The 27,988-nt window shown below is 36.2% G+C and overlaps 3 protein-coding genes across 15 annotated transcripts; 1 reads left to right on the forward strand and 2 right to left on the reverse strand.

Annotated features, from left to right (window-relative positions):
- Positions 1-8,178: 8,178 nt before the first annotated feature.
- Positions 8,179-11,730, reverse strand: LOC108327257 (uncharacterized). Of its 13 annotated transcripts, none has more exons than XM_052872334.1 (4): positions 11,536-11,730; positions 9,713-9,779; positions 8,983-9,587; positions 8,179-8,897 (listed from the first exon to the last, which is right to left on the reverse strand). In XM_052872334.1, exons 3-4 carry the CDS (start codon positions 9,565-9,567, stop codon positions 8,481-8,483), a joined length of 1,002 nt encoding a protein of 333 aa, XP_052728294.1. In that variant the 5' UTR covers positions 9,568-9,587; positions 9,713-9,779; positions 11,536-11,730; the 3' UTR covers positions 8,179-8,480. The 13 variants fall into 13 exon arrangements, with proteins under 13 accessions (XP_052728294.1, XP_052728295.1, XP_052728301.1 ...); XM_052872335.1 differs by having other exon boundaries at positions 9,713-9,905; XM_052872341.1 differs by having other exon boundaries at positions 8,995-9,587; positions 11,536-11,729.
- A 1,021-nt stretch (positions 11,731-12,751) lies between these two features.
- On the forward strand, positions 12,752-14,915 carry LOC128195261 (protein MAIN-LIKE 1-like). Its single transcript, XM_052872496.1, has 5 exons — positions 12,752-13,126; positions 13,195-13,857; positions 13,944-14,324; positions 14,425-14,525; positions 14,605-14,915. Exons 1-5 carry the CDS (start codon positions 12,752-12,754, stop codon positions 14,642-14,644), a joined length of 1,560 nt encoding a protein of 519 aa, XP_052728456.1. The 3' UTR covers positions 14,645-14,915.
- Positions 14,839-16,918, reverse strand: LOC128195262 (uncharacterized). Its single transcript, XM_052872497.1, has 3 exons — positions 16,407-16,918; positions 15,780-16,289; positions 14,839-15,697 (listed from the first exon to the last, which is right to left on the reverse strand). The coding sequence occupies exons 1-3, from the start codon at positions 16,916-16,918 to the stop codon at positions 14,839-14,841; spliced, it is 1,881 nt and encodes a 626-aa protein (XP_052728457.1).
- Between the last annotated feature and the right edge of the window lie 11,070 nt (positions 16,919-27,988).

A 27,988-nucleotide genomic window follows, 5' to 3' on the forward strand; every position in this document is an offset into this window, starting at 1 on the left:
GTGTCGCTCTCGTGGAGCAGTGTATGAAGTGGTGCAGTGCGTGTGTTGCTTCCTCAAGATGCGTATTCGAATAAACCTTCAAATAAAACCCTAAAATAAAAAACGTAACTTTTAAACGGAGGTGACATCCTTCAACGGATGTCAAAATCCTTCAACGGATGTCAAAATCCTTCAACGGATGTTAACATCCGTTTAAGGTAAAACAGATGTCGACATCCGTTTTTTCCTTAAACGAATGTTGACATCCGTTTTTTCCATAAACGGATGTTGACATCCGTTTTTTCCTTAAACGAATATTGACATCCGTTTTTTCCTCAAACTGATGTTGACATCCGTTTTTTTCTTAAACGGATGTTGACATCCGTTTTTTCCATAAACGGACGTTGACATCCGTTTTTTTCTTAAACGAACTCCGAAAGGTTACGTTTTTAATTTTAGGGTTTGTTTTATTAGTTTATTCTTTATTTTGGAAATATTTTAATAATTTAATTTAAATGTTTTGATTTATGTTTTTTCAATATATTTTTAATGTATTTTAATAATGTAAAGAAAATGAAGAAGAAAGAAACGGATGAGGAGAAGTGAAACGGAGAAGACAAATGGAGTTGTAAAGTAAAACAGAAGACAAATTGTTAAACGGAATTGAGAGATGAAAAGATTGGGTGCAGGGAGTAAAGTATGAGAACTAGGTTTGAAATAAATTAAAATAATAAAAGTAAAAAATTTTAATTTGAGAATATAATTGGAATTTAAAAAAATTGGGGAGGTGGAGGGAGAAAGGTGTGGTGGTGGAGGGAGCAACACCCAAAACACACAGCTTCAATTACTGCAGGCCCACTAATTCTGCTACAGGTTCAATTCCAGCAGCGGCCTTTGTTTCAATAGATTCAGCCCTTCCAATCTTCTAGCCTTGACCAAAAATAATCAGCCTAATTAATCAAGTCAGTCTGTAGATAAAAGAAATCAATTAAGACTAAAAGGCTAAACAGAAAAAATAGAGTATTTAAGCAATTATAGAAATTAAAAATCTAATTAAGCATAAATAGAGAAAAGAATTTTTATCAAAAGATTTTCTAAAAAATATTAATTTTGTAATTATTAACAAAAACTAAAAAAAATACTCTTAAAAACCTAATTTTAACTATAATTTTTGAATTCTAAAGATTTAAAAGAAAAACCTAAAATTAACCTAATTCTAAACAATAAGAAACTAAAATCAATTAAGAAAGACTTCTAAACCTAGAAAAAAGTAAAAAACTAAGAGTTATCACACCCCACATAGACAATTGCCCTTCTGGATAGAGGAACAAACTAAAAAGGAAACAAAGACTCAATCTAAAAAGAAAAGACCCTAAACAAAAACTCAAAGACACAGGACCTATTCACAGTTCATTCAATCTTGTCAATTTCATCATTTATAAGTCATTTCATCAAACAAAACTGCACAATCATAATTCTCAACTTCAAACCTCAGTTTCAGCAATCCCAGCATTTGAATAACAACCAATTTCAACAATGAACACATTAAGGAAAGCACAAGTCAGTTTCAACCTTTCAACCTCATAGGAACAAGTGTTTACACTCAGATTCACTCAATTGTTTAGGGTTGTCCTGTTTCACTCAAGCATGACATGCTAACCTCAACTCTTAATTTTGAAAAGATTCTAAGTGACCCTGCTTAGCTCTTGGTTCATCTAGACCAAAAGGTCTTTAATGGCTTGTAATGTAAATGGCATAAAAGGTTAAAAAACACAAGGCTAATGGAAGTAGAAACTGTGAAGAAGAGTAAAGAACCTAGAACTTAATGCACTCTTTGTTAAACTTTTGGCCTATCAAACTTCTTTTTCTTTCTCACTCGTTTTTACACTCTTTCAGGTCTCCTTTTTTTTCAACACTTTTGCTATTTTAGCTCTTTTCCAAAGCTGCTCTTTCTTCTTTTTAGCACAACCAGATTGCTCAATCATTTTTCTTTTTTTTTTCTTTTTCACTACTGGCCTTTCTTTTCTCTTTTGCACTCACCAAATTACTAAATCCTCGCTTCCTCTCACAGGTTTCTACAGATTGGGTAATGATGGGGAATAAGGCTTGTAATGAATGGAACAAATAATATGTATGGCTAAAGCTCAAAAAGAAAGGTACAATGGATAAAACTGAAATGAATGAGATAATTTGACTATGGATGAAGAAAAATAATGCCTAAATCATGTCTAAAGTCTACCAGAGCAAGCTTATCTCAGACAAAATCATAATTAAAAGTCAAACATGCATGAAATCACTCAAGAAAGACAAAAATTGGGCCCAAAATCTCTCCAGGTTCAGAAATTGCTAAAACTGACTTGCTACCCTCTTTTATGCAAAAATTGTTTGATTGGAATGAACTCAGATGCAAAAAAATAATGATAGGACTACTTCTACTTGAATCTAAAGCAGAAAACACAATTAACCATTCTAATCAAAGGAAATGAAACTATTAAATGAATTGAATCAACAAGGAATGAATAAGAGTATGAAACAGAACCTAAAATAAACCTAGAAATGTCTAACAGTATGACCAAAAGCTATTTACAACCTATATTCAATAAAACTAGCCTATGTGTAACTTAAAAGACCTAAGCTAAACTAAAGCAGATAAAGCAATTCCTAAACCAAAGCTCTACGAGAGAAAAACAGCAAAATAAAAAGAAGATAAGCAAAGAAGTAACTATGAACTTAAGAAAATCCTAATAATAGAAACAGGAACGATGAAAAAGAAAAAAAATTCCTAATGGCAGCTTAAAACAGAACCTAGAAAGGAAAGAACCTAAAGCAATTCCTATTTACAAAAGCAATGAACAAAGAATGGTCTAAAGAATTAAAGCAGAAAATTGAAACAGGAAAACAAAAATAGAGAAAAAAAAACAAGAAAACAGTACAAGCTCTATTTACAGAAACAATGGAAAGAAAAGAACCTAAGCAATCCTAGAAACAACCTAAAACAGATTCTAAAAACAGAAAAAACTAGGTAATTACAAACTAGAATTAGGAATGGCTATTTACAACTAAAAACTCAATATTTACAAACGCAATCAGACCTAAAACTAAAGCCAAAAACAGCTTAGAAAAAAAATTACCCCTATATTACTACAAAAATAGATACTAACAGAGACTTATAAAAGCAAAAACAAAAATTTTAACTACACCTTCTCACCCCCACACTTAAGAGGCACATTGTCCTCAATGAGTGAGTGAGAAAGGTTTTCTATCAACACAGAACAGCAACAAGTGTACAAATCAACAGAATTGAAAAAAAAAACACAAATTGAACCAGAAGTATGTACAAAATAGAAGTAAAGAATTGAACACAATAGAACACAAAATATACATGCATAGAACTTAGAAAAAAAACAAAACTACAAAGCTACAAGAAGAGAATTTTTTTTTCAAATAGGCCAAAGTTTAAAATTAATTCTTTTTATTTTTATGAAAAATAGCATATTTTCTATCCTACTATTTACTATGCTACCTATCACTATGCAAGCTACTAATAAAGACCTATAACTACTATTTAAGAAAAAGGGAAAGAATGATCTTATTGGTGTTTTTCCATGCTCTGCCTAGGTGCGCATTATCTCCACGGCTGCATTGAAATCCTCTTTCTCAGTCATTTGTTGCAGCACTCTCAGCTCTTCATTCAGTGTTTGCAGCTGGTGGTTGCTTGGAACTGGTGTTGGGCGAGTAAGCTTGTAACCATTAGCAGCCCTCCTTCCTTGCACAACCAGGACTGCATCTTTGCTAACAGTGTCTGCATCTTTATTACTGTTAGAATTATTGGTTTATGGGTGAGTGGGTATGAGCTGTGTGTGAGTGTGTATGAGCTGTGTGTGAGTTGTGTTAAGTGTGTTACAACTAGAGAGCACTCTCTCTAGTTCTATAAATGTAAGCTTAAGAGTAGAAATGAAATAAGCCTTTGAGAAACATTTTTTCTCTCTTTTAGATCTCAAGTTGGTATCAAAGCGGGTTCATCCTGCTCTGGTTTCCGTGTGTTGTCCACCAGCACTGTCACTGCTGGTCACACATGTCCGATGCCGTTCGTCGTTGTCTGCGACTGTCTCGCCACTATCTGCAGCTGTCAACTGCAATTTCAAGTTCTTCAACTTGGTTATCCGCCATCCTGGTATCTGTCCGCCACCGTCCGTTGCCGGCCGCCGTCACTGTTCTGTCCGGCAACCACTATATCTGGTTCGCCTCTTCACGCGACAGCCAACCCCACCGGTGAGTTCGCCTGATTCTCCTCCACGCTCCGTCACGCGCCGCCTCTTTGTTCGCTGCGAACAGGCGCGTGCTGTCCACGCGCCGCCATCTGCTCACTGGAAAGTCTCCGCGCCACCTCCATAGCTGTCGCCCTCAGCTCCTTTGTCCGTTCTGACCCTCAAAATCTTACTTTGGTGGGTCCAGAAGCTTCCCTTTAAGAAAACCTTAAGAAACCCTCTAGGGTTTTCTGGTCCTACACGGTTTTCCTTAGTCTTTCTCCTGTTTTTATCGAAGAATGGCATCTGGAAGTGCTCTTTCTTTCTCTGGAAGTCCCTCAATCACTTCCGAAAAGCTAAATGGAAAGAATTATATGTCTTGGTCTGTTGCTGTAGAAATGTGATTCCTTGGTCAAGGACGTTATGACCACCTTGAGCAGGATGGGAGTCAAGTACCTTCTGACAAAGCTGAACAATGGAAACAAGCTGATTTTCAACTGTGTGCCCTATTGTGGCAATCTGTGGAACCCCGACTTTTGATATCTCTTAGAGCCTTCAAGACATGTCACACCTTTTGGAAGAAAGCTCAAAGCATTTATGCTAATGATATTCAACGTCTCTATGATACTGCAAACAAGCTCGCATGTCTCAAAATGACAGACCATGATATGTTCTCCTTCATGACGGAAGCCCAAGAAGCTGTGGAAGAATTGAGAATGTTCTTGGAATCTTCAGAAGATATCAAAAAGAAGCTTGACCAGTATTATATGGTACTGATCCTCCGTGCTTTGCATCCAGATTTGAATCACATCAGAGATCAACTTTTGACAAGTCATGAAGTCCTTCCTTGGAAGCCTTGACCACACGTCTTCTTCGTGTTCCTGTGCCTCAGTCTCAGGAAGCTCATGAAACAATAGAACCATCTGTCATGGTTGCCACACAAGGAAGAGGAGGACGTGGAACTAGAGGAGGAGGACGTGGAGGTCGGGGACGTCAATGCTCTTACTATAACAGGATGGGTCACACCCAAGAAAACTGCTACTCCTTGCATGGCTTTCCTTCAAAAACCACCAATATCTCTCAGGCTGAAACTTACACTTCCAACTCCAATATTTGATGAGATACTTATTACATAGCTGATCAAACCCTTTGAGGGTGGGATATGTTAATGTTCCGATAGCTGATCAAACTCGTTGAGGGTAGGTTTATGCTAGAAGACCTGTAGCTGCATGCAAATAGAAGAGGGAATGAGAGAATTCCATCTTGTCATTTTGAGATAATTGGGGCTTTTCGGCATTGAGAGATGCAGAGCTTCAAAGTCTTGCAATTATATAGTAATAAGGGAGTTCTAACGTAAAGTTTTGTGGAAGGCATGCTAGTCGATAGCTCCCTAAAGGAAACGATGTAGCAGCCTGGGGGCTGAGACTATTGTATCACATCATTGCATACATATGCTATAATGAGTTTTCCAACCCTTTAAACAATTTTGCGATATCTTCCCCATTTTAGGAAGCTGAAACATTAGGGTTTTAAACCTTTTTACTTCATCATTTGAGTTCTGTTTCAAAATAATTTGTGACTTGTTACTAATACTCTCCTGCTTATTTCCATCTAGGCGTAGCTTCGTGCACAAGTACTACTAATCGGTCACTGCTCACCCAATGAGGGTCTGTTCACATTCTCTGTTACTTACAAAAGTCTCAATTCAATATTGGTTTCTTTATCGTTTTACATACTATAATACTATATGTTCTGTTTAATACAAAACATTCAAATGGGATATTTCCAATTGAACTCCAAATTGAAACCGAGGAAACTGACCTGTGACAAGGAAATTAAGTTACAACATATCCTACTCAAGCTCAAAAAAGTGGTATGATAATACCTGTGTGCAGCCTAAGTTTCAAAATTTTGTTTATGCTACCAAATAAGTCATACCATGGTATGAAAATAATGGAAAAGGTATGATGCATTGTTTAAGTTTATAAATTCATAATATATAATATATTAAATACTTTGTAACTGTCTGGATCAGAAAACCTAGATGGTTAAACTGATATCATAATTTGTTTGAAAGAATATATTATGTATGTCTATCAGTAGGAGTTTGAAAAATAATACTAAATGAAGATAGCATACATCTTCAATTTATTGAACAAAACACAACAAAAGAACTTCACTTTAATGCAGAGGAAAATCAATCACTTTTGAAGCACCACATTGAGAAAAAAAAAATCAAAAAACATTGATTATATAGTAGACGAAACCCAAAAGTCAAAACTAAAAAGTGTCGTATAAAAGACCTAAAACTAAGAAAGAACTAGAGATAACACATAATTCAAAGTCCAACCATTTCTAATAATATTGACAATTTGTTGGGGATAAAATACCGTTGGGTGTACAAAATTTAATCCTAGGACAAACCCCACGAGGAATAGAAGCCATGGCACTTTAACATTGGTGCCTACCTTTTTCGCCAACCTAAAACAAACTTCACCAACAGGAATAGATGAAAATTCCCCACAGCTAGTGTTGTTCACCTCTTGTAACTCATTTTCCATAACCAAAACTTTCAAAATTTGTTCCACCTGTTCTGGACTGACTCCACCAGGAAAAACCTCACTTCCTAAGGTTCTAGTTCACTCGGGGATTGCATCGCGGGTAGCGATCTTTTTTCGGGAAATAAGCTTTAGGCAAACATCAGACAGAGCATCAATGAGCTTTGTGTCGAGCCTGCCTTCGGCATACCACTCTTCACCAGTGATCTCCTTAGAGGGCTAAAATTTTGTGGCCATCAACACCTTCTTGGACTTGTTTTGGATGTTCACAACTTCCTTAATAAGAGTCCTGGAGATTAGCAACTTGATGGATTTCTTCAAAATGTTAGGGATGTTGGTTTCTCTTTCAATGTCCCCTTGCCATATCCTTATCTCCTTCTTCCCACGAATGATGTTGTAAATCACCCGCTCCTCGTTCGTCATCGACGCATAGAGTGCAGAAGCCAGGTCTTGGCGCTTGCGTTGTTTCTCTTGCAAGATGCTCATCGTTCTTGATGACACTAAGTCTTAAAACTGTGTAAAGAAAACATTCAAACGCAAATATACGATTGTAACTATGGGATGATTGCGTTTTGAGTAAAAAATCCAAAAGATCAAGGGAATATAACCTAAACATGGTAGCACAACACACCTCGTAATGGTTATCACAATGCTCGACACTGACATCGTGTAATCTGAAACTCCCGTTGTTTTCTCGTCACTGCACGGTTACGCTAATTGAGTTTAGGTTAGGAATAGGAGATGTAATGACCAATAGGACTTACTCTTTTTCTTTTTCTATACGATTTTAGTTTTTTATTTACATATCTTTATCTTTAATTAATAAAACTATTTCTTATACGTACCTTATGTTATCACTACAAAAAAGAAGGGCATTACCGAAGGTCAGAAGCCCTCAAAAATAGTCCAAAACCGTCGATAAAAGGTAATTACAGACGACTTATCGACGACCAAAGAGTCGTCAGTAAATCCCTTATCGCTAACATTTACCGAGGACTAAAAGCTTTCGGTAACTATTGAGGGCCAAAAGCCTTCGGTAATTACCAAAGGACAAAAACCTTCGGTAATTACCGAGGGCCAAAAGCCTTCGGTAATTATCGAAGAGCTAAAGCCCTCGGTAATTATCAAAGGGCAAAAGCCCTCGGTTATTACCGAAGGGCTAAAGCCTTCGGTAAATACCTAACGTGTGTATTTACCGAAGGGCAAAAGCCTTCGGTAAGTTGGAAGAAAATTTAAGAGATAATTGTATTTCGAACGAAACTAACAACATAAACAGACCTGCATAACAGTTTTCAAGCACAAACAGACCTGCATAACAGTTTTCAAGCACATACAAACCTGCATAATGTGCATCTCAAAGATGCAATCATTGATCAATATCCATAGAACATCTATTAATCCATAGAACATGTATTTATATAGTTAAAACATATAACAATCTAACATAATGAAAGGATCTAACATCCAAAGTCATCCAGTTGATCTAACATCGAAATGATCTAAACTACAACTGTTGTAATATCCAAATGTTTCTATAACAAGTAATAACAAAATGAAACTAATAATGTACATAGTTATCATCAAAATGATATTCTTCATCATCCTGCTCCTGTATTGATGGTTGGACTGTTGATGGCTAGACTGGTGTTGGTTGGACTGATGAGGGTTGGACTGATGAGGGTTGGACTGATATAGGCTAGTGAGGGGCAGTAGGTGACAAGGAGGATCGTGGCTGGGTCAGAGGGATATTGAATTCATCCTGTGAAATTTCAGGCAACACTCTCATGACCAGGGCCTTAAAGTTTGTAAATTCTGCTCTCAGATCAGTGATTTCCTGGTCACGTTGCTTCAGTGCCTGCGTGAGGCGGAGAACGACCTCGTCAGGAGCAGTGGTGGAAGAAGAAGGTTGGTGCTTCAGAGTACCTCCTCTCGATGTTGTATAGTTTGCAGCAAGTTGTCCTGCACCGTACAGTCGACCCTTTTTCTTCCCACCAACGATCTTGACCCAGCACTGTGTCCTACGTATGTCGTCTTCTGCATTACTGGCATCATCCGGTGTAGGAGCTGACTCATGTTCAGATCTAACCTGTGAAAGTCTCGTAGAAAATTCTTCCTGTTCAAACATTAAAAGCAATGTTAGGGAATGATTGAATAACATAATCGAAAAATTAGTGCACTTAATAGTGTTATTTGCTTACATTGGTGCCTACCTTTTTCGCCAGCCTAAAACAAACTTCACCAACAGGAACAGATGAAAAATCCCCAAAACCAGTGCTGTTCACCTCTAGTAACTTATTTTCCATAACCAAAACTTTTAAAATTTGTTCCACCTGTCCTGAACTGACTCCCCTAGGAAAAACCTCACTTCCTAAGGTTCTAGTCCACTCAAGGATTGCATCGCGAGTAGCGATCTTTTTCCGGGAAATAAGCTTCAAGCAGACATCAGACAGAGCATCAATGAGCTGTGTGTCGAGCCTGCCTTCGGTATACCACTCTCCACCAGTGATCTCCTTAGAGGGCTCGAATTCCATGGCCATCAACACCTTCTTGGACTTGTTTTGGATGTTCACAACTTCCTTGATAAGAGTCTTGGAGATTAGCAACTTGATGGATTTCTTCAAAATGCTGTCAGGGATGTTGGTTTCTCTTTTGATGTCCCCTTGCCATATCCCCATCTCCTTCCCGCGAATGATATTGTAAATCACCTGCTCCTCGTTGGTCATCGACACAGAGAGTGCAGAAGCCCGGTCTTGGCGCTTGCGTTTCCCTTGCAAGATATTCATCGTTCTTGATGACACTAAGTCTGAAAAATGTGTATACAAAACATTCAAACGCAAATATATGATTGTAACTATGGAATGATTGTGTTTTGAGTAAAAAATCTAAATGATCAAGGGAATATAACCTAAACATGATAGCACAACATACCTCGTAATGGTTATCACAATGTTCGACACTAACCGCGTAATCTGAAACTCCCATTGTTTTCTCGTCACTGCACGGTTACACTAATTGAGTTTAGGTCAAGACTGAGATGTAATGGCTAATGGGGCTTGGGCGAATATGGGTTTTGTTCTCTTTTTCTTTAACTGTTGCTCCCACCACCACCACTAAATGTTCCCTGCACCTCCCAAATATTTTTTAATTACAAAAGTACGGTTAAACTCGATTTGGTCGCACAGAAAGAGAACAAAACCTAAGTTTCCCCACTAATGTAGTAGAAGGGCAAACCTCGGGATCAATCCAAGGACTCAACTAAAATTAAGCTTAAAGTGTAGAGTTAAATCTTTTATTTTATTTATTATTAACTAACTAAAAGACAAGGTGGGGAAATTAAAAATAAAAGACATGTAATTTTAAAAAGAAAATAAACTAGAATCTGTTTAAAGAAAGAAAAAAAATGAAATAAAATAGAAATCTAAACTACTAAGAAATAAACCTGAAATGTAAAGAAAAAAATGGTATCAGACAAGATCCAACAGTGCTATATTCAACAAATATAAAAGCTAAGAAATCTAAATGCTAAATGACATGAACCTATATGAAACGATACAATGACAGAATGAACCTAATCTGGACAGTGAAAGAATGGTAAAATGAAGTGAAAAGTCAAAGTTGAATGAATCATGAGTAAACAACCTAAAATCTAAGAAATTAAAATCTAAAATCCAATTATCAGAACTCTAAAAAAATGATCAATTCAAAACATTAAGGAAAGAGAAAACAATATAAATGGATGTGAAGAATTACTAAATCAGAATCTAGAACACCTAAAAATATTACTCAAACACTAAATCATTGATTAGATTCATGAATTGGAATCCAAAATGCAAGGATTAGTACATCATAGTATTTATTTGCAACTCAGGAAGACATCCTGTAAAGGTATACCCTCTCTGGGGTAATTAAGTCCCAATTCAGAACTTAGTTTGTGCAAATGCATACTCTCTGTAACAAACCATAGCAAATGTGACTCTACTGCAATCTTTTAATCAATATCAGATGCACAACCTAACCTAAATGCAATTAAACAAACAATCTACTCTAAGAACCTGTAAACTCCTAATGAAAATAGACTAGCGTAAACAACTCATCATAAGCAAAAATCTGGAATCAAGAAACTAACTAAGCTACTTGCAATCAAATAAAAGAACCTAATTACAATCTACCTAACCAGATCTGTTATCAATTGAATTCAAAACAAAACCAGAAATTGAATGAAACTGATGGAAGAATTAGACTAGCAATGTGCATCACCTAAAATTGAAGTAAACTCATAAAACCTAAATGTAGAAACAGATGCTAAATCAAGAACTATCAAATGCAAAAAACTAATTTCAACCGACAGAAATCAAAACAATGGAAACTATCATTATCTAAAACATTTAACAGTTTAAAAGCACAACTGAAACTTTAGGAAGCGTAAAATCTGCATAAAACTCCTAAACCGAACCAGAATCTTGAACAGAAAGTAAAACATCACAATGTAATTGGACTAAATTGAATTGAAAACAGAAAATTACAAGCACCGTAAAAGCAACGCCGAGGTGCTCACGGGCTGTCACCACCGTGAGGCTCGATCAACAATCCAAGAGCGTCAAAAATCTACACTACGAAATGCGCGTAAACCCTAACTATGACTATCTCGCACAACTCTCTCACGGAGCCTCTCACCCTCCGCTCGCTACTCTCAATTTACAGATAAAGCCCCTTTATTTAGGGTCAGAAGCAGAAGGAAAGAAAAGGGAAACCTTGATACTTGGCGCTTCGCAATTCTCCCAATCGGACGCTTCTCCTTTTCTTCCTCGCACTGCTCTCATCTCTGCCTTCCAATCATCTTCAATCTCTGATTTGAGCTCTCACACGTGCACTGAGAAGTAACTCGAGCTTACTTCATCTTCTCATTTCTTAGGGCATTACTCCCTCCACCCCCACGTGCTTCTCCCTCCACCTCCCCAATTTTATATAATTCTAATTATGTTCTAACCCAATTTTATATAATTTCAATTATGTCCTAAAGTAAAATTTTTTTACTTTTCATTTACTGCCCTACACCTACCAACCTTTCATTTCCATCTCTCACTTCTCACTTCCGTAACCTCTCCCTCACTTCCGTAACCTCTTCCTCACTTCCGTAACCTCTCCAACTTCTCCATTTTTCTCCATTTCTTCTTTCTTCTTTGTTTTTCGTTTTTGTAGAAGATCGTTTGGTGTGGAGCAAAACTGGTGCAGAGGAATAGCGTGTGCGGAGGAACAGCGTGGAAGAGCAGATCTGCGTTCCAGGTTGGTTCTTTCAACCCTTCTCTGTCGACGATTTTACTGTGCACGAAAGGCTAAAACGGATGTGGGACATCCGTTTGCCTTCGACGGATGTCCGACTTCCGTCGACGGATGTGGGATATCCGTTGAAGGCTAATCGGATATCCCACATCCGTTTCGGCTGTGCTGCATTTTTTTTATTTTTTTAATTGTTTTTAAATTATTATAACTGAAATATATATTTATATATTTGATATATTTATTGTTAAATGTTTTTAAATTTTCTTTTGACTTAGATTATTATTTGAATATTTTATAAAATTTTTTATTTGTAGTTTGTAAATAAATTGATTAAGAATTAGATACGAAAACTTTTATATATTTAAATTATTTTTATTTCTTAAAATAAATATTATCAATTTAATTTATTTAATATTAGTAAATTTGTATTTGTATTTATTTTATTTATAGTAAATTTGTATTTGTAATAATAATTAATTTAATAATAATTAAATGAAAATGTATTTAAATATATTATTTTAATTAATTAGCTAATTGTTTCTTTTATTTAATTTTTGTTGTAAGTTAATAAATTAATTATTATTAGTTTAATTTATTTTGAATTGCATTTTTTATAGTTTATTAATGATATTTGAAACAATAATTTATTTTAATTTTTGAAATTAAATAAATAAATTATTGTTAGAAATGGCAAGAACACGTGGTGCATCTTTTAATTCTCGAGGTGAGAGTTCTCGAGGAGAGAGTTCTCGAGGAGAGAGTTCGTCGCAGGGCGAAGCTCGAAGAAGACCTACCGTTTCTGCTCGTAGAAGTCGGGCAGCTCCTATCCAGCATGACCCCATAGCTGAGGAGCGAGTCGTTGAGGAACAAACATATGAGGCGTATGAGACTCATGGAGAGGAGAATGCATTTGAGGCCCCTAACGATGATGACGATGAGGAGGAGCATGCAGATGTTCATGACATACAAGAGGATGTCGCTGGATTTCCTGGAGGTCCACACGATCATTCATTGCTGACGCACTATGTTCAACATGTAGCTTATGCTATTTCCCAAGGCCGGGTGAGTGCAAAAATAAAATTTATTTTATTATTTTTTTAATAGAAAATTTATTAAATATTGATGTGTAGGATCGAGGGGACACACTGAAGTTGATCTCCCACGGAAAAAAAGTAAATAAGTTAGGACCATGCCACGAGGGAATTCAAGACATTGTGTTGAATTCCAGTTTGATGCCTCTTACAGGGATTTGTTATGATTACGTTGATAAGGGGTTACTCCTCGGATTCATAGAGAGGTGGCATTTTGAGACCAGTAGTTTCCATCTCCCTATAGGGGAGATGTCGATTACTCTTGATGACGTCTCGACATTACTTCACCTGCCCGTGATGGGGCAAATGTGTGATTTGGAGGAGTTGGAGTTTGAGGAGGCTCGTACAGCCCTTGTGCAACTACTCGGCGTTGATGGTGGCACAGCAGGTTCTGAGATGGAGGACGCACGTGGTCCGAAAGTCAGACTCAGCTGGCTTAGAGAGATATATGTTCAGAGGTGTGAGTCGCAGCATTGGGACTATGCTGCTAGAGCATATTTGTTGCATCTAGTAGGATGCACAATTTTTGCAAATAAGAGTGCCAGTTCTATACGCGTGTCTTACTTATTGTTATTTAGAGACGTACACGCGTGTGGCAGATATGCCTGGGGTGTTGCTGCACTCGCCTATTTGTACGACCAGCTCGGGGATGCGAGTCTCGCCTCCACGAAGCAGATGGCTGGATATTTGACTCTATTTCAGGTACAGTTATAACTTTGACATTTATTTCATGTATTTATTTCCATGTTCGAAGATGGATGAAATTTAATTGAATAATTATTTTTTAGAGTTGGATATACGAACATTTCCCTAGTATGGGGAGGAGGCGGTTGGTAGCTTCTTACGATGACACCACATCACGTGCCATGAGGTGGCAGAGCCCTAGGCAGAGTTCCACTCTCACAGAGATTCGATCACAGTTGGATGCGCTGACATACAGTGGAGTTGTATGGCATCCGTATGAGGGGCATCGGGGCATTCGGCCATTCTTCGGCATCTGTATGTATTCTGGATGGATTCGGATTGGTGACACCCTTTGTCGTCATTTGCCTGAGCGTGTGCTGAGGCAATTTGGGTTTCAGCAAGACATTCCACGATCACCGACTACGGTTCCAGATGCAGATGTAGTGGCCATTGATCATATGTGGTTGCACTTCAGAGCTCACGTTGTGAGTAATGTCAGACATGCAACATCCCCTTCTGACTGTGTTGATGGGTACATTCAGTGGTTAAGGAGGGTTTCGCATCCTTATATTATTGTTGCTGCAGATGACGCGCGACCGGCTCTTGCACCTAGACAACGCCCCGATGTTCCACGGGAGGCACGACCCCATCGTAGATCGTCTCCACCTTCACCATCTGGCGCCGTGGTATATTATTTTTCATTGCTTATATTATTAAATTTTGATCACCTTGTTTATTTAATTGTTTGATATAATTATAATGCAGGCTAGATTTAGGCGAATGGCGAGAATGTTACAGTCCTTGATATCGTGTCGTCATGTCACCGAGGGTACTGTTGCACATCAGGTGTCAGTGGACCTGCTTCAGATTGCTAATGAAGGCATCGACGAATATTCCACCACTAGGAGAGAGCAGAGGCATGTGCGTGGTAGACGGTCGACGTCTAATTGATGGGACTTTATATTTCCTTTTTCTGATTATGTATTACAGGACTTTCTATTATCTTTGTATTTGTAATAGACATTTATAATTTCTTATAATTTCAATGCATCTATACCCACAGTGACCATCAGCCACAACATCAACAACGTCCACAATGAAGGGGTGAGTAGTAGAATGAAACTGGTCTATCATTGGAACTCTCCTTTTCTTCATTGCTTTTGGCTTTGATTGTAATTTACTTCTCACAGATGAAGATTCTATGGTTGAATGAAAGGCGTCCACATACTCAAAATATGATGGATCCCGCGTAGTAGACCTTTCACTTCGTTTAACTTTACTTTTTTGTGCACCCTTTGTCTTGACTTTATGTAATGGAGGGACCATTGATGTCAATGTAGGACAAACAATCTCAAGTAACTTCTGCTTGATGGTGACTTTACCGCCAATGTCAACCTCATTGAATCGTTCTTCTACTTGTTTCAACTCATCTTTAATGGATAACTGAGGCTTAGTTTCATTTAATTCAACATTTGAGAAATGCAATCTTCGCCACATGATATGAAATTCACCTATAGGGATCATCCTAGGATGATATCGTGCTAATTCACATGCACATGGGACACCAAATGTACGTCTCAATACGCATCCACACTTTGAGGAGTCCAATCCTATCTGCTGCACTATTTTCAATTCCTTAGCAATGAGATCCAATGCATATCGAGACACACGCCCAATAAGTTCTCTATATATGTAGCCTTTAAAATAGTCACTCCTGAGCAACAAACTACTTTCAAATGACGCCTTAATCTTGTTGTGTTGTAAGATAATGACGTTATGAATACTATCCCAACAATAACACAAATCACCCATACTATTGCCCAGAACTTTCTTCAGGCTCCAATGAGCAGATTCAGCCCTGAAACAAAAAAAAAAACTTCAACAAGTACAAATAAATATTTATCTACAAAACAAATAAATAAAATAACATTACAACATACCTATTTGTGGTTGTGTTCCCTAAATGCATTACTTTATTCGTCCAGAACTTTACAAAGTATGTGCTGTACGGAATAATCCAATTCTGATTAACATATTCAAAGAACAAAGGCCATGATCTGCTTGCGTATTCAAAACCATTCACATACTCAGCAAACAAGCTTTCATCAGCACAATCCATCACATTTTCCCATGCATCCATCAACACTTCCCAAACCTCAGTAGAATGAACTAACATTTTGCATTTAGCTTTAACATTTTTAAGGATGTGGAACCGACATAACATCTGATATGACTCAGGGAATACACTTGATATGGCATTCATCAAAGCCAAGTCTCGGTCAGTCACAATAACTTTAGGACCACCCTCAGATGTTAAAAATAAACCTTTCAGCTTTTCCAAAGCCCATGTGAAATTACTCTGCCTTTCAGTAGACAAGAAAGCAAATGCTGCTGAGAAGGTTAACCCTGTAGACGTCATACCCACAATCTCAAGCAACGGAAGTCTATATCTATTTGTTTTATATGTGGAATCCATCATAAATACAACATTAAATGAGTTTAACAATTTCACCGCATCAGGATGTGTCCAAAACAAGTCAGTAACAACCTTTGAATCATCAACACACCTACTCCAGTGAATGTACTTATCCCGATCCAACAACATCATAAGTTGTTGTAGTTCAGTTCTGGACCCTCTTAATGATCGTTTATACGCATGCCTTGCGTTGTAGATTTGTTTAATCGTTGTCACATTTCGATCATTATTTTGTTTGAGTGTTAATAAAATATTTGCAGGTGTAACTTTACTCTTTGTCATATCAACCAGTAATGACTTCTCACTCGTATTTAACCTGCCAGCATAAGGGTGACCCACTAAAGTTTCAGCCAACTCATGGTTGTGATGTCCACACATCACCTTCAACACCCATCCGGCCCCATCTGAACATGGTTTACCCTTTAATCTAAACGGACATTCACATTTACGAGTGCCGTATACACTAGCCACTGCATCAGCTTTGTATTTCCTATATTTTCCCCCTCTTTCACATCCAAGCTTGACATACGTTTTTCTTCCCCGTACACCAGTAGCTATGTCAGATCTTACTATTACCACAACAAATCCTAAATCAAAAGCCATCCCTCTTACCCATTGAATTAAGTGGTCCCGTGAATGAAATATTTCATTTGTTGTAAATCTATTTGTTAAATCTCTCTCTACAACTTTGCTAATTGATGAAGACAAATCAGATTTCAAACTACAACCAATCTGAGAATCCATATGAAGATATTCATCCATTTTAAATAATAATCACCTACAAAATTATAATGACCTTTATTAACATAATTAATAATTAATCAAACAAATATAAAAATATTAATATAATTAAATTATATATTTGATATAAATAGAGTAATAAATAATTTTTTATATAATTATCAAATTATTAAAGAATTAAAGATACAAAAATCATCTATAACAAATTCATATTTTAACAAAATTATTAGGTTTAAAAACTAACCATATATAACATTTAAAATTATAAATTTAAATATAAATTACTGTAAATAAAATAAACAAATAAAATAAAAACGAAACGTAAAAGGAAACTGCCTCTGGACGGATGACATCCTTCAACGGATGTCAACATCCGTTTAAGGCAAAACGGATGTCGACATCCGTTTCGCCTTAAACGGATGTTGACATCCGTTGAAGGATGTCATCCGTCCAGAGGCAGTGTTCCTTTTATGTTTCGGTTTTATTTTACTGCGTTTTGCGGCTCATGCAAGGATTATAGGCTTCGATATTAAAAGGATTATTGGAAGTATGGGAAGGGTTTAGGGTTTAGGATTATAGGAAGGATTATGACTACGTACCTGGAGAGGAACCACGACAAGGACACTACACCACAAACGCACTGTACCACGTACTGCACCGAGAACAAGAGGAAGATTGCTTGATAATTCTTTTCACGATCACCAAACTTTGCAGAAAAATATTTTACTCATACAAGGAACTACGTAGGTTATCAGTGAAATATGTTATAAATGAATAAAATTAAAAAATAATAATTTTAAAAATAAAATTTTACTGAGGGGCAAAATAGTAAAGGAAAGATGGAGGAAGGGGCAAAAAAGTAAAGGGGAGGTGGAGGAAGAGATGTGTGGGGGTGGAGGGAGCAACTCCCCATTTCTTATCGTGTAAAGCCCTAGCTTGAGAGGGTTCTTTGCTTCTCATTTGGACAAAATGAACACTGCACCTCTAAGATTTCAACCTGCACCTCCAAAATTTAACAAAATGCCTATTTCACCCCTAATTAAAAACATTTTTAATTTGTTTTAATTTATAGAAAACTGAAAAGAATCTAGTCAAAATTCTTGACCAGTTTTAGTTTCACTTTTAGGTTTCTCTCTCACATTTTGGCATCTTCCTGTCTTGGATTTCATTCTTCTTCTTTACTCTCTTTTAATTTATAATTAGTTAATATATATTTAAAATTTTAATCATACAAAAAAAATTATAAATTCAAAATCTATAATTAAATTATAAAATTATAAACTAATACAATAAATTAAACAATTATAAATTATCTAATAAATTTAAAAATAAATACCAAAATAATAATAAATAAGTACCTAAAAAATCATTCAAAATTTTGATATCAATTTTACATACCATTTTTTAAAAATAATTTTAAAAAGTCACACAATTTGAAAATTTTAACAAAATGAAAAACTAATAGAATAAATTAAAAATTTATAATTAAATTATAAAATCAAAAAATAATCTATAAACTTAAAAATTAAAACACTAAAATAATAATACTTAAAACTACCTAATAATTTTTAAAATTATTTCATATAAATTTTAAATAAATTTATATTTTTAATAAATTTAAAATATTCATACAAATTATTGTATACAAATTATCTAATTAAAAGTTTATAAATAATATAATTAACCATTTAAAAATAATATAATAAACTTTTACACTCAAAATAAACAAACTTTTAAATTTTAAAATAATATTTATAACATTTTAAAAGAAGAAACTTTTACATTATAAATAATATAATTAAACATTTTAAAATAATTTAATAAACTTTTAGATTTTAAAATAATATAATACAATTAAACATTTAAAATAAACAAACGTATATGCCTCTATCAAATATGGAAATGCGATGGTGTTTGGGTTAAGCACCGTAAACCTTAACCATTTAGGCTCCTCCGGTTTGTACAACACAGGTGTGTAGTTAGGCATGTCAGCACCTTCGAAATCTCATAGATATATGATTTTCGCACTTCCGAAATCAACTCCCAATTTCCAATGAAATTTACTAGAAAAGCAGCCTTAGTTTCTTGAGCAGGTGGAGGGAAAGGAAAGGGTGGGAAGAAGGGAATAGGTGGGGGCTCAAAAAAAGATGGTTACTAAGGAGGAGGTGGTGGTGATTCAGAATAGAAGGGGTCTTGAGAAAATAATGATTTTTGGTCTTGAGAAAAGAACCTTGAGATGGTTGATCATGATGGATAAACGTCATGAAGTTTAACAAAGGAATAAGCAGAAACACCTCTACACACGGCGTGTTAAAGCCTCTGCGTGGATTTTTGGTTTCTGACCAACAATTCTCGATATCAAAATTCGATTTTTCTTTTATCGGTTTTTTATATCCGACTATAATATATGAGTTTAACGGTGGAAGCATGCACATGTTTGATGTCATAATCTTAAAATGCCACTTTTTCACTTCTAATGCCAATACTTTTACTTTCAACTGCCTGAAACCACCACTTCCAACCAATAAGTTCAACAAAAATTTTCCTCAATTTCTTTGAAGGAATATTGAAGGAAAGAAGGAAAAAAAATAAAATGGAAGTACAGACAGAGGACATAAGAGGGAAGAAGAAAGTATATATTCCATGTTACTTCAATTAATACACTGAACTTTAAGGTATTTATGGAATTTAGAAGTGCATGATGAAACCTTGAAGGTTTGGAGGTACAGGATGAAAGGCCCTTCCTAGAGTTGCAGCAACTTTCCACCAGAAAGCACAACTTCATTAATCAGAGCCCAAACCACCTCAGCGGCCCAACTTGTGCAATAATCCAGCCTCTCCATCTCAAGAAAGATGCTCCCTCCACGACCACTGCCTTCTTCCAGCACCTCTTCAATTTACTTTTTTTCCAAAATTATCTTAAGTTAATTTTTCTTTTCACTTTTAAATTAACTATTTATATTTTTAATTAAAAATCCTAATTCTATACCCTCATTCCAGCACACACCACCTCCCCCCTCTCTCTTTTCTTTCTCTTTTCCATTTCCGTCACCCACCACCCCCCCTCCCCTCTTCTCCTTCTCTTTTCCATTTTCATCACCCACCCTCACACCCATGCCCCCCTCCCTCTTCTCCTTATCTTTTCCATTTTCCTCACTCACCTTCACACCCACCACCTCCCATTTCTTCTCTTTCTCATTTCCGTCACCCATCTTCACACCCACCACCCTCCCCCTTCTTCTTTTTCTATATATATATATATATATATATATATATATATATATATATATATATATATATATATATATAATGTGTGTGCTGGTATGTGAAAAAAATGAAAAAGAATGAAAAAGATTCATTAACTACTAAAACATTATTAAGAAAAAGTTGTGTGTTTTATTGCATGAAAAACAAAAAAAAAACTCAGTTGGCTATGGAGGTCTAAACGGATATTCATATCCGTTTGGTTGTGCCTACGGATGTTGATCTTTTCATTTCCGTTTTTTTAACGTTTTAATTACGGTAATTCAATTTTCAGGGCAATTGTGGAATGGGATTGTGCAGGAAGAAATTTGTGGTGGTGTAGGGAGGAACACCCCCATCTCAATTGCAGAAGCCCAATGCATCAAATCTGCCCAACAGGTGCAACAACCCAATCCCATTTATTAATCAGGTGCAGCCCATTTAAGCACTAGTCCTTTGAATGTTACTCCCTCCACCACCCTGTATTCTCCCTTCACCTCCCCAACTTTTTCTAAATTCTAATTTTATCCTTTTTACTTTTATCTTTACTTATTTTACTTTTTATTTTTTAAAATCATAATCCCCTTTCACTTTCACCCTTTCTCTTAGAAGCAAGCCCTTACCCCCACTTTCACTTTCTCTCTTTCTTTTTAATTTTCACATTCGTTAACATACCCCTGTAATCGATTATTAGAGGAAAAATGACTATTTGTACAGAAAGTTCAACTATACACCCCAACTGGTACAACAACACTCTCCATGATGGTTTTTGGTCAATTTTTCCATTTTTTGACAGAAGACACAATAATTAACTTTAATAGAGGATGAAGTGATTGGCATTAGTGAATGAAATTTAATTTTAACATAATTGTCTTACATAAGAAAGTCTGAGATACGGTTGACATTATGACTACATCGAACATTAAAAGTAGTAATTAACTAATCATTCTCCATAATGGTGTGCAATTCCACAACGTGATCACCGTCTATTCCTAGTTGGATTTCTCCTTCCATGTGGACGTCTAGGTGGTTCTTCCTGTGGAGGTCTAGGTGGATCTTCTTGTGAAGGTTGTGCTTCAATCTCCTCCATAAGTAGCAGAGGAAGTACCTATTTTGTTATGGCTTTCATAAAATAAAATGAGTTATCATAAGGTCCACCAACCGCGTGAGCCGAAGGTGGAGTAGGGGCATAAGCTCCAAACAAGCTTGGCATGCATAGATCAGAGAACGATAAAATGGAATGCCTTCTTGCATCCATACTTGCCTCTACATGAGGACTGTTTTGATGGTCCCTACTGTCATGGTATTCAGGAGAATGAAGATGTGTCAATGTGGAGGCACGTTGCATCCTAGGGTCATTCAACATTTGTGGAATAGACAAAAATAAAATTGCATTCTCAAAATACCAGGACATGTACTCACTTGTGTGGACAAGTGGCCCTAGAACTGGAATTCCTGACAATGTTAGTTGACGCCTGTTGTTCCACATGTCTATCCATTGGGAATGTCTAGTAACCCAATTCTCATCTTGACTGCCTCTCATATCAACTTTATGAAGGTCATCAAGATTGTTTGGTAATTTAGGAACATGTTGTGCATGATGTCCACAATGTCTGGTCTTTGTAAGCTTGGGTAGGAATAATTGACTCTAATCCCCCATACGGAGCCCACGTAAACTGCATCAACAGACCATTACTATCTGATTCATTTTTTTATGAAAAAACATTTAAATGACAAATACCATGTTACCTGGTTATGTTCTATATGGTCTAGCCTTGATCGGTATCCAATTAAATAATTGTGGGGGACATTTCAAAAGGTCAAAACAGGACCTCCGCTCCATCAACATACAAGTGGGAAACTAAATTGCATTCGCGAAATTGGTGCAATAAAGGGCATATGAAACCATGCCCATAATTGTAACAACAATGCACAACCACCCATGGTCTTTGAATGTCGATTTGTTGCTCTACACATCTCCATGTACAACACATCTAAACAAGCAGACCCTCAATTATATCCTCGAGTTTTGTGAAGATTACTTAAGAAATTTAAGTACATTAAGTGTACTTTATTACTTGTTTTATCAGGCATAAGAACCCCTCCAATTAGTCCTAATATATATGTCCTTGCATGGGCATGTATTTCTTCTATACTTGAGTCGTCATGTATAGGCAAAATATCTTCCCACAACCACTTTAGCTTCACCGTAGATCCAACAAGGAACCCCCTTAATCGGTGTAATCCCTAACAACATATCACACATATCTTCCCAATCAAACATTGTAGGTCCAATTACTGAAGGACCATCAACTTTAAGCCCCAATTGGAGTGACACATCTTGCAAGGTAATTGTTCATTCTCCAGTTGGAAGATGAAAAGTATATGTCTCCAAGCCTCCACCTTTCGACCAACATTGTAACTAACCCGTGATCTACTTTTAAGTGTCTCAATTTAGATACAACACCAAACCCAGCTTCCTGTATGACAGGAGCAACTACAACATGGGGTTCAGGCATCGAACAGTATGAAGAGATAATGTTGCCCTCTACATCCTAAAAATGAACAATAAAAGAAAGTTTAGGACAAAAGTTAATTGAAATTTAAGTTTATGAAAAACAAGAATAACATACCATCAATGCAATATATGCAACTCTATGTTTTTCTTGCCTCCACAACAACATCTTTGAAGTGTTTTGTCGTCTACAATTTAATTGATGGTAATAATATCAATATGTGATGAGGTTATGAACAACCACAATTGAAGATATATGTAGACAATTGCTCATTACATCAATTCAAAGTCATCCGTTGGATTAAAATTAGCAAAAAATATGACAATCTCTTACTGCAAAAAGTATATGAAATTTTGTATATATCATGGCCAAAGTCTACATAGGTAATCAATTCGCATAGAACCCAAAGCAACTAAATAATTGACATTGACAGAACTCTTTAACACCACCACATTCACATGTACCATGCTACACTAAATTGGTTGTCAGAAATTAGATACCACATCATTTTGTTATATTATTAAAGAATATAATAATAATACTAAAGAAATGAATAATTTAATAAAATTTATGATAAAGTTGAATTGAAAATATGTGTTGAAAAAAGAATGGATAGTACTTCTCGAGTGCATGAAAATAGTCATGTTTTACATGGCAAAAGTGAATGAGTACAACTAAATCAAATTTGGTAGACCCATTTGATTCACCAAAATCTCCATCCGTAAAAAGACATTCAGCCATGCGTACTATGCATGAAAATAATTAACTTTTGCACATTAAAACAAAAAATGTCAATTTCTTCATAGAAAGTGGTACAAATGTGGACAAGACATTGAGTGTGACTTGTGAGACCTTCAGCATGTGTGAAAACAATAAATGTACTCATTCACCTTTACTTGTTTATTTTTAACCCTTACATTAATGTGATACACGGTGTGCATTGTCAACATCTCAGCCTATAAATGAAGGAACTTCTACCTTATTCCATCAATCCAATCAAGTAACTAAATAACCATTGTAAACAACCATGACATCTACACCATTGTCTGTGTTAATGCACTTCAATGGCACCATCTTCACTGAAGAAAATTATTCAGAAACATACATTAGTTCCCAAATAGCTTGGGTAACCATTGTTGATACGATGAATATTGTCGAAGTGAAGCAAAAAATCTTGAACCACTTTGATATTGACATATTTTACCATGAATTTAGTAATGCATTAAGAGAAAATGTCAACCCTTCCTTAACTTTTTACCTTGTAAATCCTAATTTTCTTTTAGTTTGTTAAGTGGTTGCACCTTAAGCTCTAATGAGATATTTTGATCACTAATCTCTGCTTTTATGTGCTTAAAGTAGTTGGAAGAAGTCTATGCATCAAATGAAGGCACTGGAAACCAAGGAAAGCAAGAAAAACAACAAAAATGAAGAACCAAAATTCTGCTGAAGCTAGCCCGGGCGCCCCTGGCTCAAGGGCGCTTGAGCGCATGTGCACCACGACTGATGCGCGCTTGAGCGCCTTCCTTATGGGCGCTTGAGCACCAACTTTGCTGACATGGCAGATTTGCCCTATTTAACTCAGAGGCGCGAAGAGCTTTGGATCTTTTGACACCGAGAAGTGTCGTCTCTCATTTGAAGCTCTTGGAGGCGAGCTAGGAGCTGTGGGAACAATCCTTCTTCATCTTTGGGTCTTCTTCCTTCTTCCATTTCCACCATAGTTGTAAGCTCAAGCTCTCCATTCATAGAGAACTAGTTTCATTGTTGTTGGGGGATTGATGTAACCACTGAACTCTTATGTAAACTACTGTGTTTTGAATGAATATATGTCTCTCTCATTGATTGTTAGTGTTTAATTCCTTCTCTTAATGCTTGTTGTGAAGTTGTTACCCATGGCATGATTTTAGGGTTTGCTTGATATTGGGAAATGTTGGATAAATCTGAACTTGGATTAAATACCTAAAGGAAATTGTATCTAGGGATAGAACTAGGACCTTTGGTTGTCTTAAATCTCAATTCTTAATGTGAAAACAATTGTTAGGTTTCCCAAGGGATTGGAGCCTAATAAGGAAGTCTAGGCTCTCTCTACCAAGGGATTAAGTTTGAGTAATTTAGTAGATTGACATTGGCATATTAATGAAGAGGAAGTGATTTTCTATACATAAGAGTGAAGTAGGTGAAATCATACTCCCAACAATATCATTTCATATCATTTCTAATCTTTCCATTTCCAAGTGTTTAAGTATCAAAAATCACTTTTATCATTTATGTTTCATGTTTACATTAATTGCATCAAAACCTAAAAGTATGGAATCATTCTTTAGTCTAATTTAGTTAGAAATTATACAATTGTTTAGTGACATGAGTCTCTTGGGAAACGATATTCGGTCTTACTGGTTTATTACTTGAAACGATTTCGTACACTTGCCAAAGTCACAACACACTTCAACATGTCAGAGTTAAACCAATATCAAGTTGAATTACGATACAAGTTACCAATCTACATATGTGGTGGCACTACACATTATCATTCATGTATAATTTCTGCAGATGTCGATTTGGAGGCAATATTTTTTATGGCAACAAAAAAAGTTGTGCATGTTCATTTTGAGATAATGACATTCATTACACCAATTCAATTAGACACAACCCCTAATGAAGTTTATTACGATTTGATGAATAACTTCAATTTCTCACTAAATCTTGATTGAGGATGACCTACCTTATTATTCAAAAATGTATTGAAGTATTGCATGTTATTTATCATTGTTCCACTTATCTGATGTCAGTCTACACATCATAATGTAATATTGCAAGTGACATCATCAACTAAGCTACTGTGCAACTTTTACCTATAAAACATGCGCCTATCAACCTTTTACAATACACACATTCAAACATCTAAATTTACTCTTCATTGTGTTGTTCTTCTCCCTTCAAACATCTTCTACCACAACTTAAAATGGCAACTTCCATCTACGCATGCATCTACGATAATGGTGACATTGTTTCTGATCCTGAAAGTGGTGTTTTGTTTACATCGGACACCAAAATCATGATTCGTATTCATAGAGGTTTTACGTTGTATAGATTAATACAGATACTACTGCAAAAGTCAAACAGAGATCCAACTTATCCACTCCAATCCTACACTTTAGATTTGTAACTCAAATATTTGGCAAACATATCACCTTCACAACCACTCAGATTCAAGATGACGATGACTTGGAAGGTGCAATCGGCATTACAAAGGCCAACCCAATTTTAACATGCAAACAAATTTGTTCCACCTATACTATAAATATTTCATCTTCCGTACTGATTTTTGGAACACAATCTAACCAACACGAACCACCGTCACCTACCCAACCCACACATGACTCTTTTGACCTTAACAACACTTGTTTAGGAGAATGGAAAAATGACATATAATCATACACTGAACTATTAACCGGTCCATCCACTTTACATATTTTCCAATATCTCCCACATCAAAACACAGAACCCTCATCCCCTCATACTTTACAAGAAAGTGAAATATTAGGCTTACCTTCATCGTCATTAGATCCATTTAGTGAGGATGAGGATGAAATCCTAAGCCAACACAATCATGATGAACAACAAAACTTAGATATCCCCTCCATACAACAACCTTTTACATCTATGTCATACAATCCACCCCAACGCTTCCAATCCTATGAAGAATTTTCCTCACATCTACAACAATATCCTCATGCATATGATCATCAACCTGAAACATTGACTCAGGGAATGAGGTTCCAAACCAAGGAATATGTCATTAATGCTCTAAACACATTTCACATAAAAAACCAATATACATACAAAATGACACATTCTAACACAACAAGGTTGAGGGTGCAATGTGTACATCAACAATGTCCATGGAAGTGTCAAGCCATCCTTTGTACATGAGATCAAGTCTAGGAAATCAGAAAAATTGACGGTCCCCACACATGTGTCACGCAACTCATTACACAAGATCACAACAGGTTGGGATCATGAATAATTTTCCATCACATACGTGAGATGGTCGAATCTGACCCATCCATACCAATTGCAACCATTATGGCTTCCTTTAAGACCTCTATGGGGTACACTACATCCTACAAAAAGGCTTGGTTGGCTAAACAACATGAAAAGAACATGTGTATGGGAATTAGGAAGAATCGTTCAATAAATTGTCATGCCTACTACATTCCATGCAAACTTTTCTTCCCGACTTTGTGTACAAATTGAAAACACAACCATTATTGATGGCCAGGAGATCCGCCAAAACCAACAATATTTCAAAAGACTTTTCTGGACCTTCAAACCTTATGTTGATGGATTCCCATATTGCAAACCGTTGGTGCAAGTGGACGGAACATTCTTGTACGGAAGATATAAGGGGACTCTTCTGGTGGTTGCGACACAAGATGGGAGAAACAACATACTCCTCATTGCTTTCTCTATAGTTGAGGGTGAAACAGCAGACGCTTGGTTGTTTTTTCTAAAAAACCTTAGGAGACATGTCACACCTCAACAAAACTTGTGCTTAATTTCGGATCGCCACAACTCCATTAGTGCAGCATTCAACAGAACAACCAGTGGGTGGACAAAAGGACAATGTGTGCATGTGTATTGCATTCGATACATTGCACAAAATTTCACCTGAAGATTCAGGGATACAAGTTTGAAGAAGGACCTTGTCAACATGGGTAACTATTTTTTTAAAAACTTTAACCAATTAAATTTCGTCTTTATTATGCTTCGTTATCCGTAAATCATTATTATTTTCTTAAATATTTTGCAGCTACATAATGATTGAGTCGTGATGTAACTATTACTACAATATCATTAGGGAAAACAATCCCAAATCAGCAACTTGGACTGATCAAATTCCAAGACAACAATTCATAGTTGTGTATGATGGAGGTAGAAGATGGGGTCACCTAACAACAAATCTAGCTGAAGCAATTAACTCGATCCTAAAGAAGACAAGAAATTTACCAATCTCCTCCATAGTATTGGCCACATACACAAGATGTAACTCCTTTTTCACAGAAAAAAGGAAACAAATAAAAGCAATGTAAGTGTTGGTCATGTCTATTCTGAAAATGCCACAAATGTCCTACAGGATGCTGATTCAAAATCAAACACCCATAGGGTTTGAATT

Source organism: Vigna angularis, chromosome 2 (genome assembly GCF_016808095.1).
Source record: "Vigna angularis cultivar LongXiaoDou No.4 chromosome 2, ASM1680809v1, whole genome shotgun sequence".
In the NCBI taxonomy this organism is placed as follows: domain Eukaryota; kingdom Viridiplantae; phylum Streptophyta; class Magnoliopsida; order Fabales; family Fabaceae; genus Vigna; species Vigna angularis.

Bases quoted from the DNA above. Each gene is read 5' to 3' on its own strand.
- LOC108327257 (XM_017560981.2), bottom strand. From the start codon at position 9,567: ATGAATATCTTGCAAGGGAAACGCAAGCGCCAAGACCGGGCTTCTGCA. The intron at 8,898-8,982 runs GTAAGCAAATAA...ATGTTTGAACAG, and splicing joins CGAAAAAGGTAGGCACCAAT to GAAGAATTTTCTACGAGACT.
- LOC128195261 (XM_052872496.1), top strand. From the start codon at position 12,752: ATGGCAAGAACACGTGGTGCATCTTTTAATTCTCGAGGTGAGAGTTCT. The intron at 13,858-13,943 runs GTACAGTTATAA...ATTATTTTTTAG, and splicing joins GATATTTGACTCTATTTCAG to AGTTGGATATACGAACATTT. The intron at 14,325-14,424 runs GTGAGTAATGTC...TTGTTGCTGCAG, and splicing joins TGCACTTCAGAGCTCACGTT to ATGACGCGCGACCGGCTCTT.
- LOC128195262 (XM_052872497.1), bottom strand. From the start codon at position 16,918: ATGGCTTTTGATTTAGGATTTGTTGTGGTAATAGTAAGATCTGACATA. The intron at 16,290-16,406 runs GTGTGTTGATGA...TAAAACAAATAG, and splicing joins AAGTACATTCACTGGAGTAG to ATATAGACTTCCGTTGCTTG. The intron at 15,698-15,779 runs GTATGTTGTAAT...TTTTTGTTTCAG, and splicing joins GGGAACACAACCACAAATAG to GGCTGAATCTGCTCATTGGA.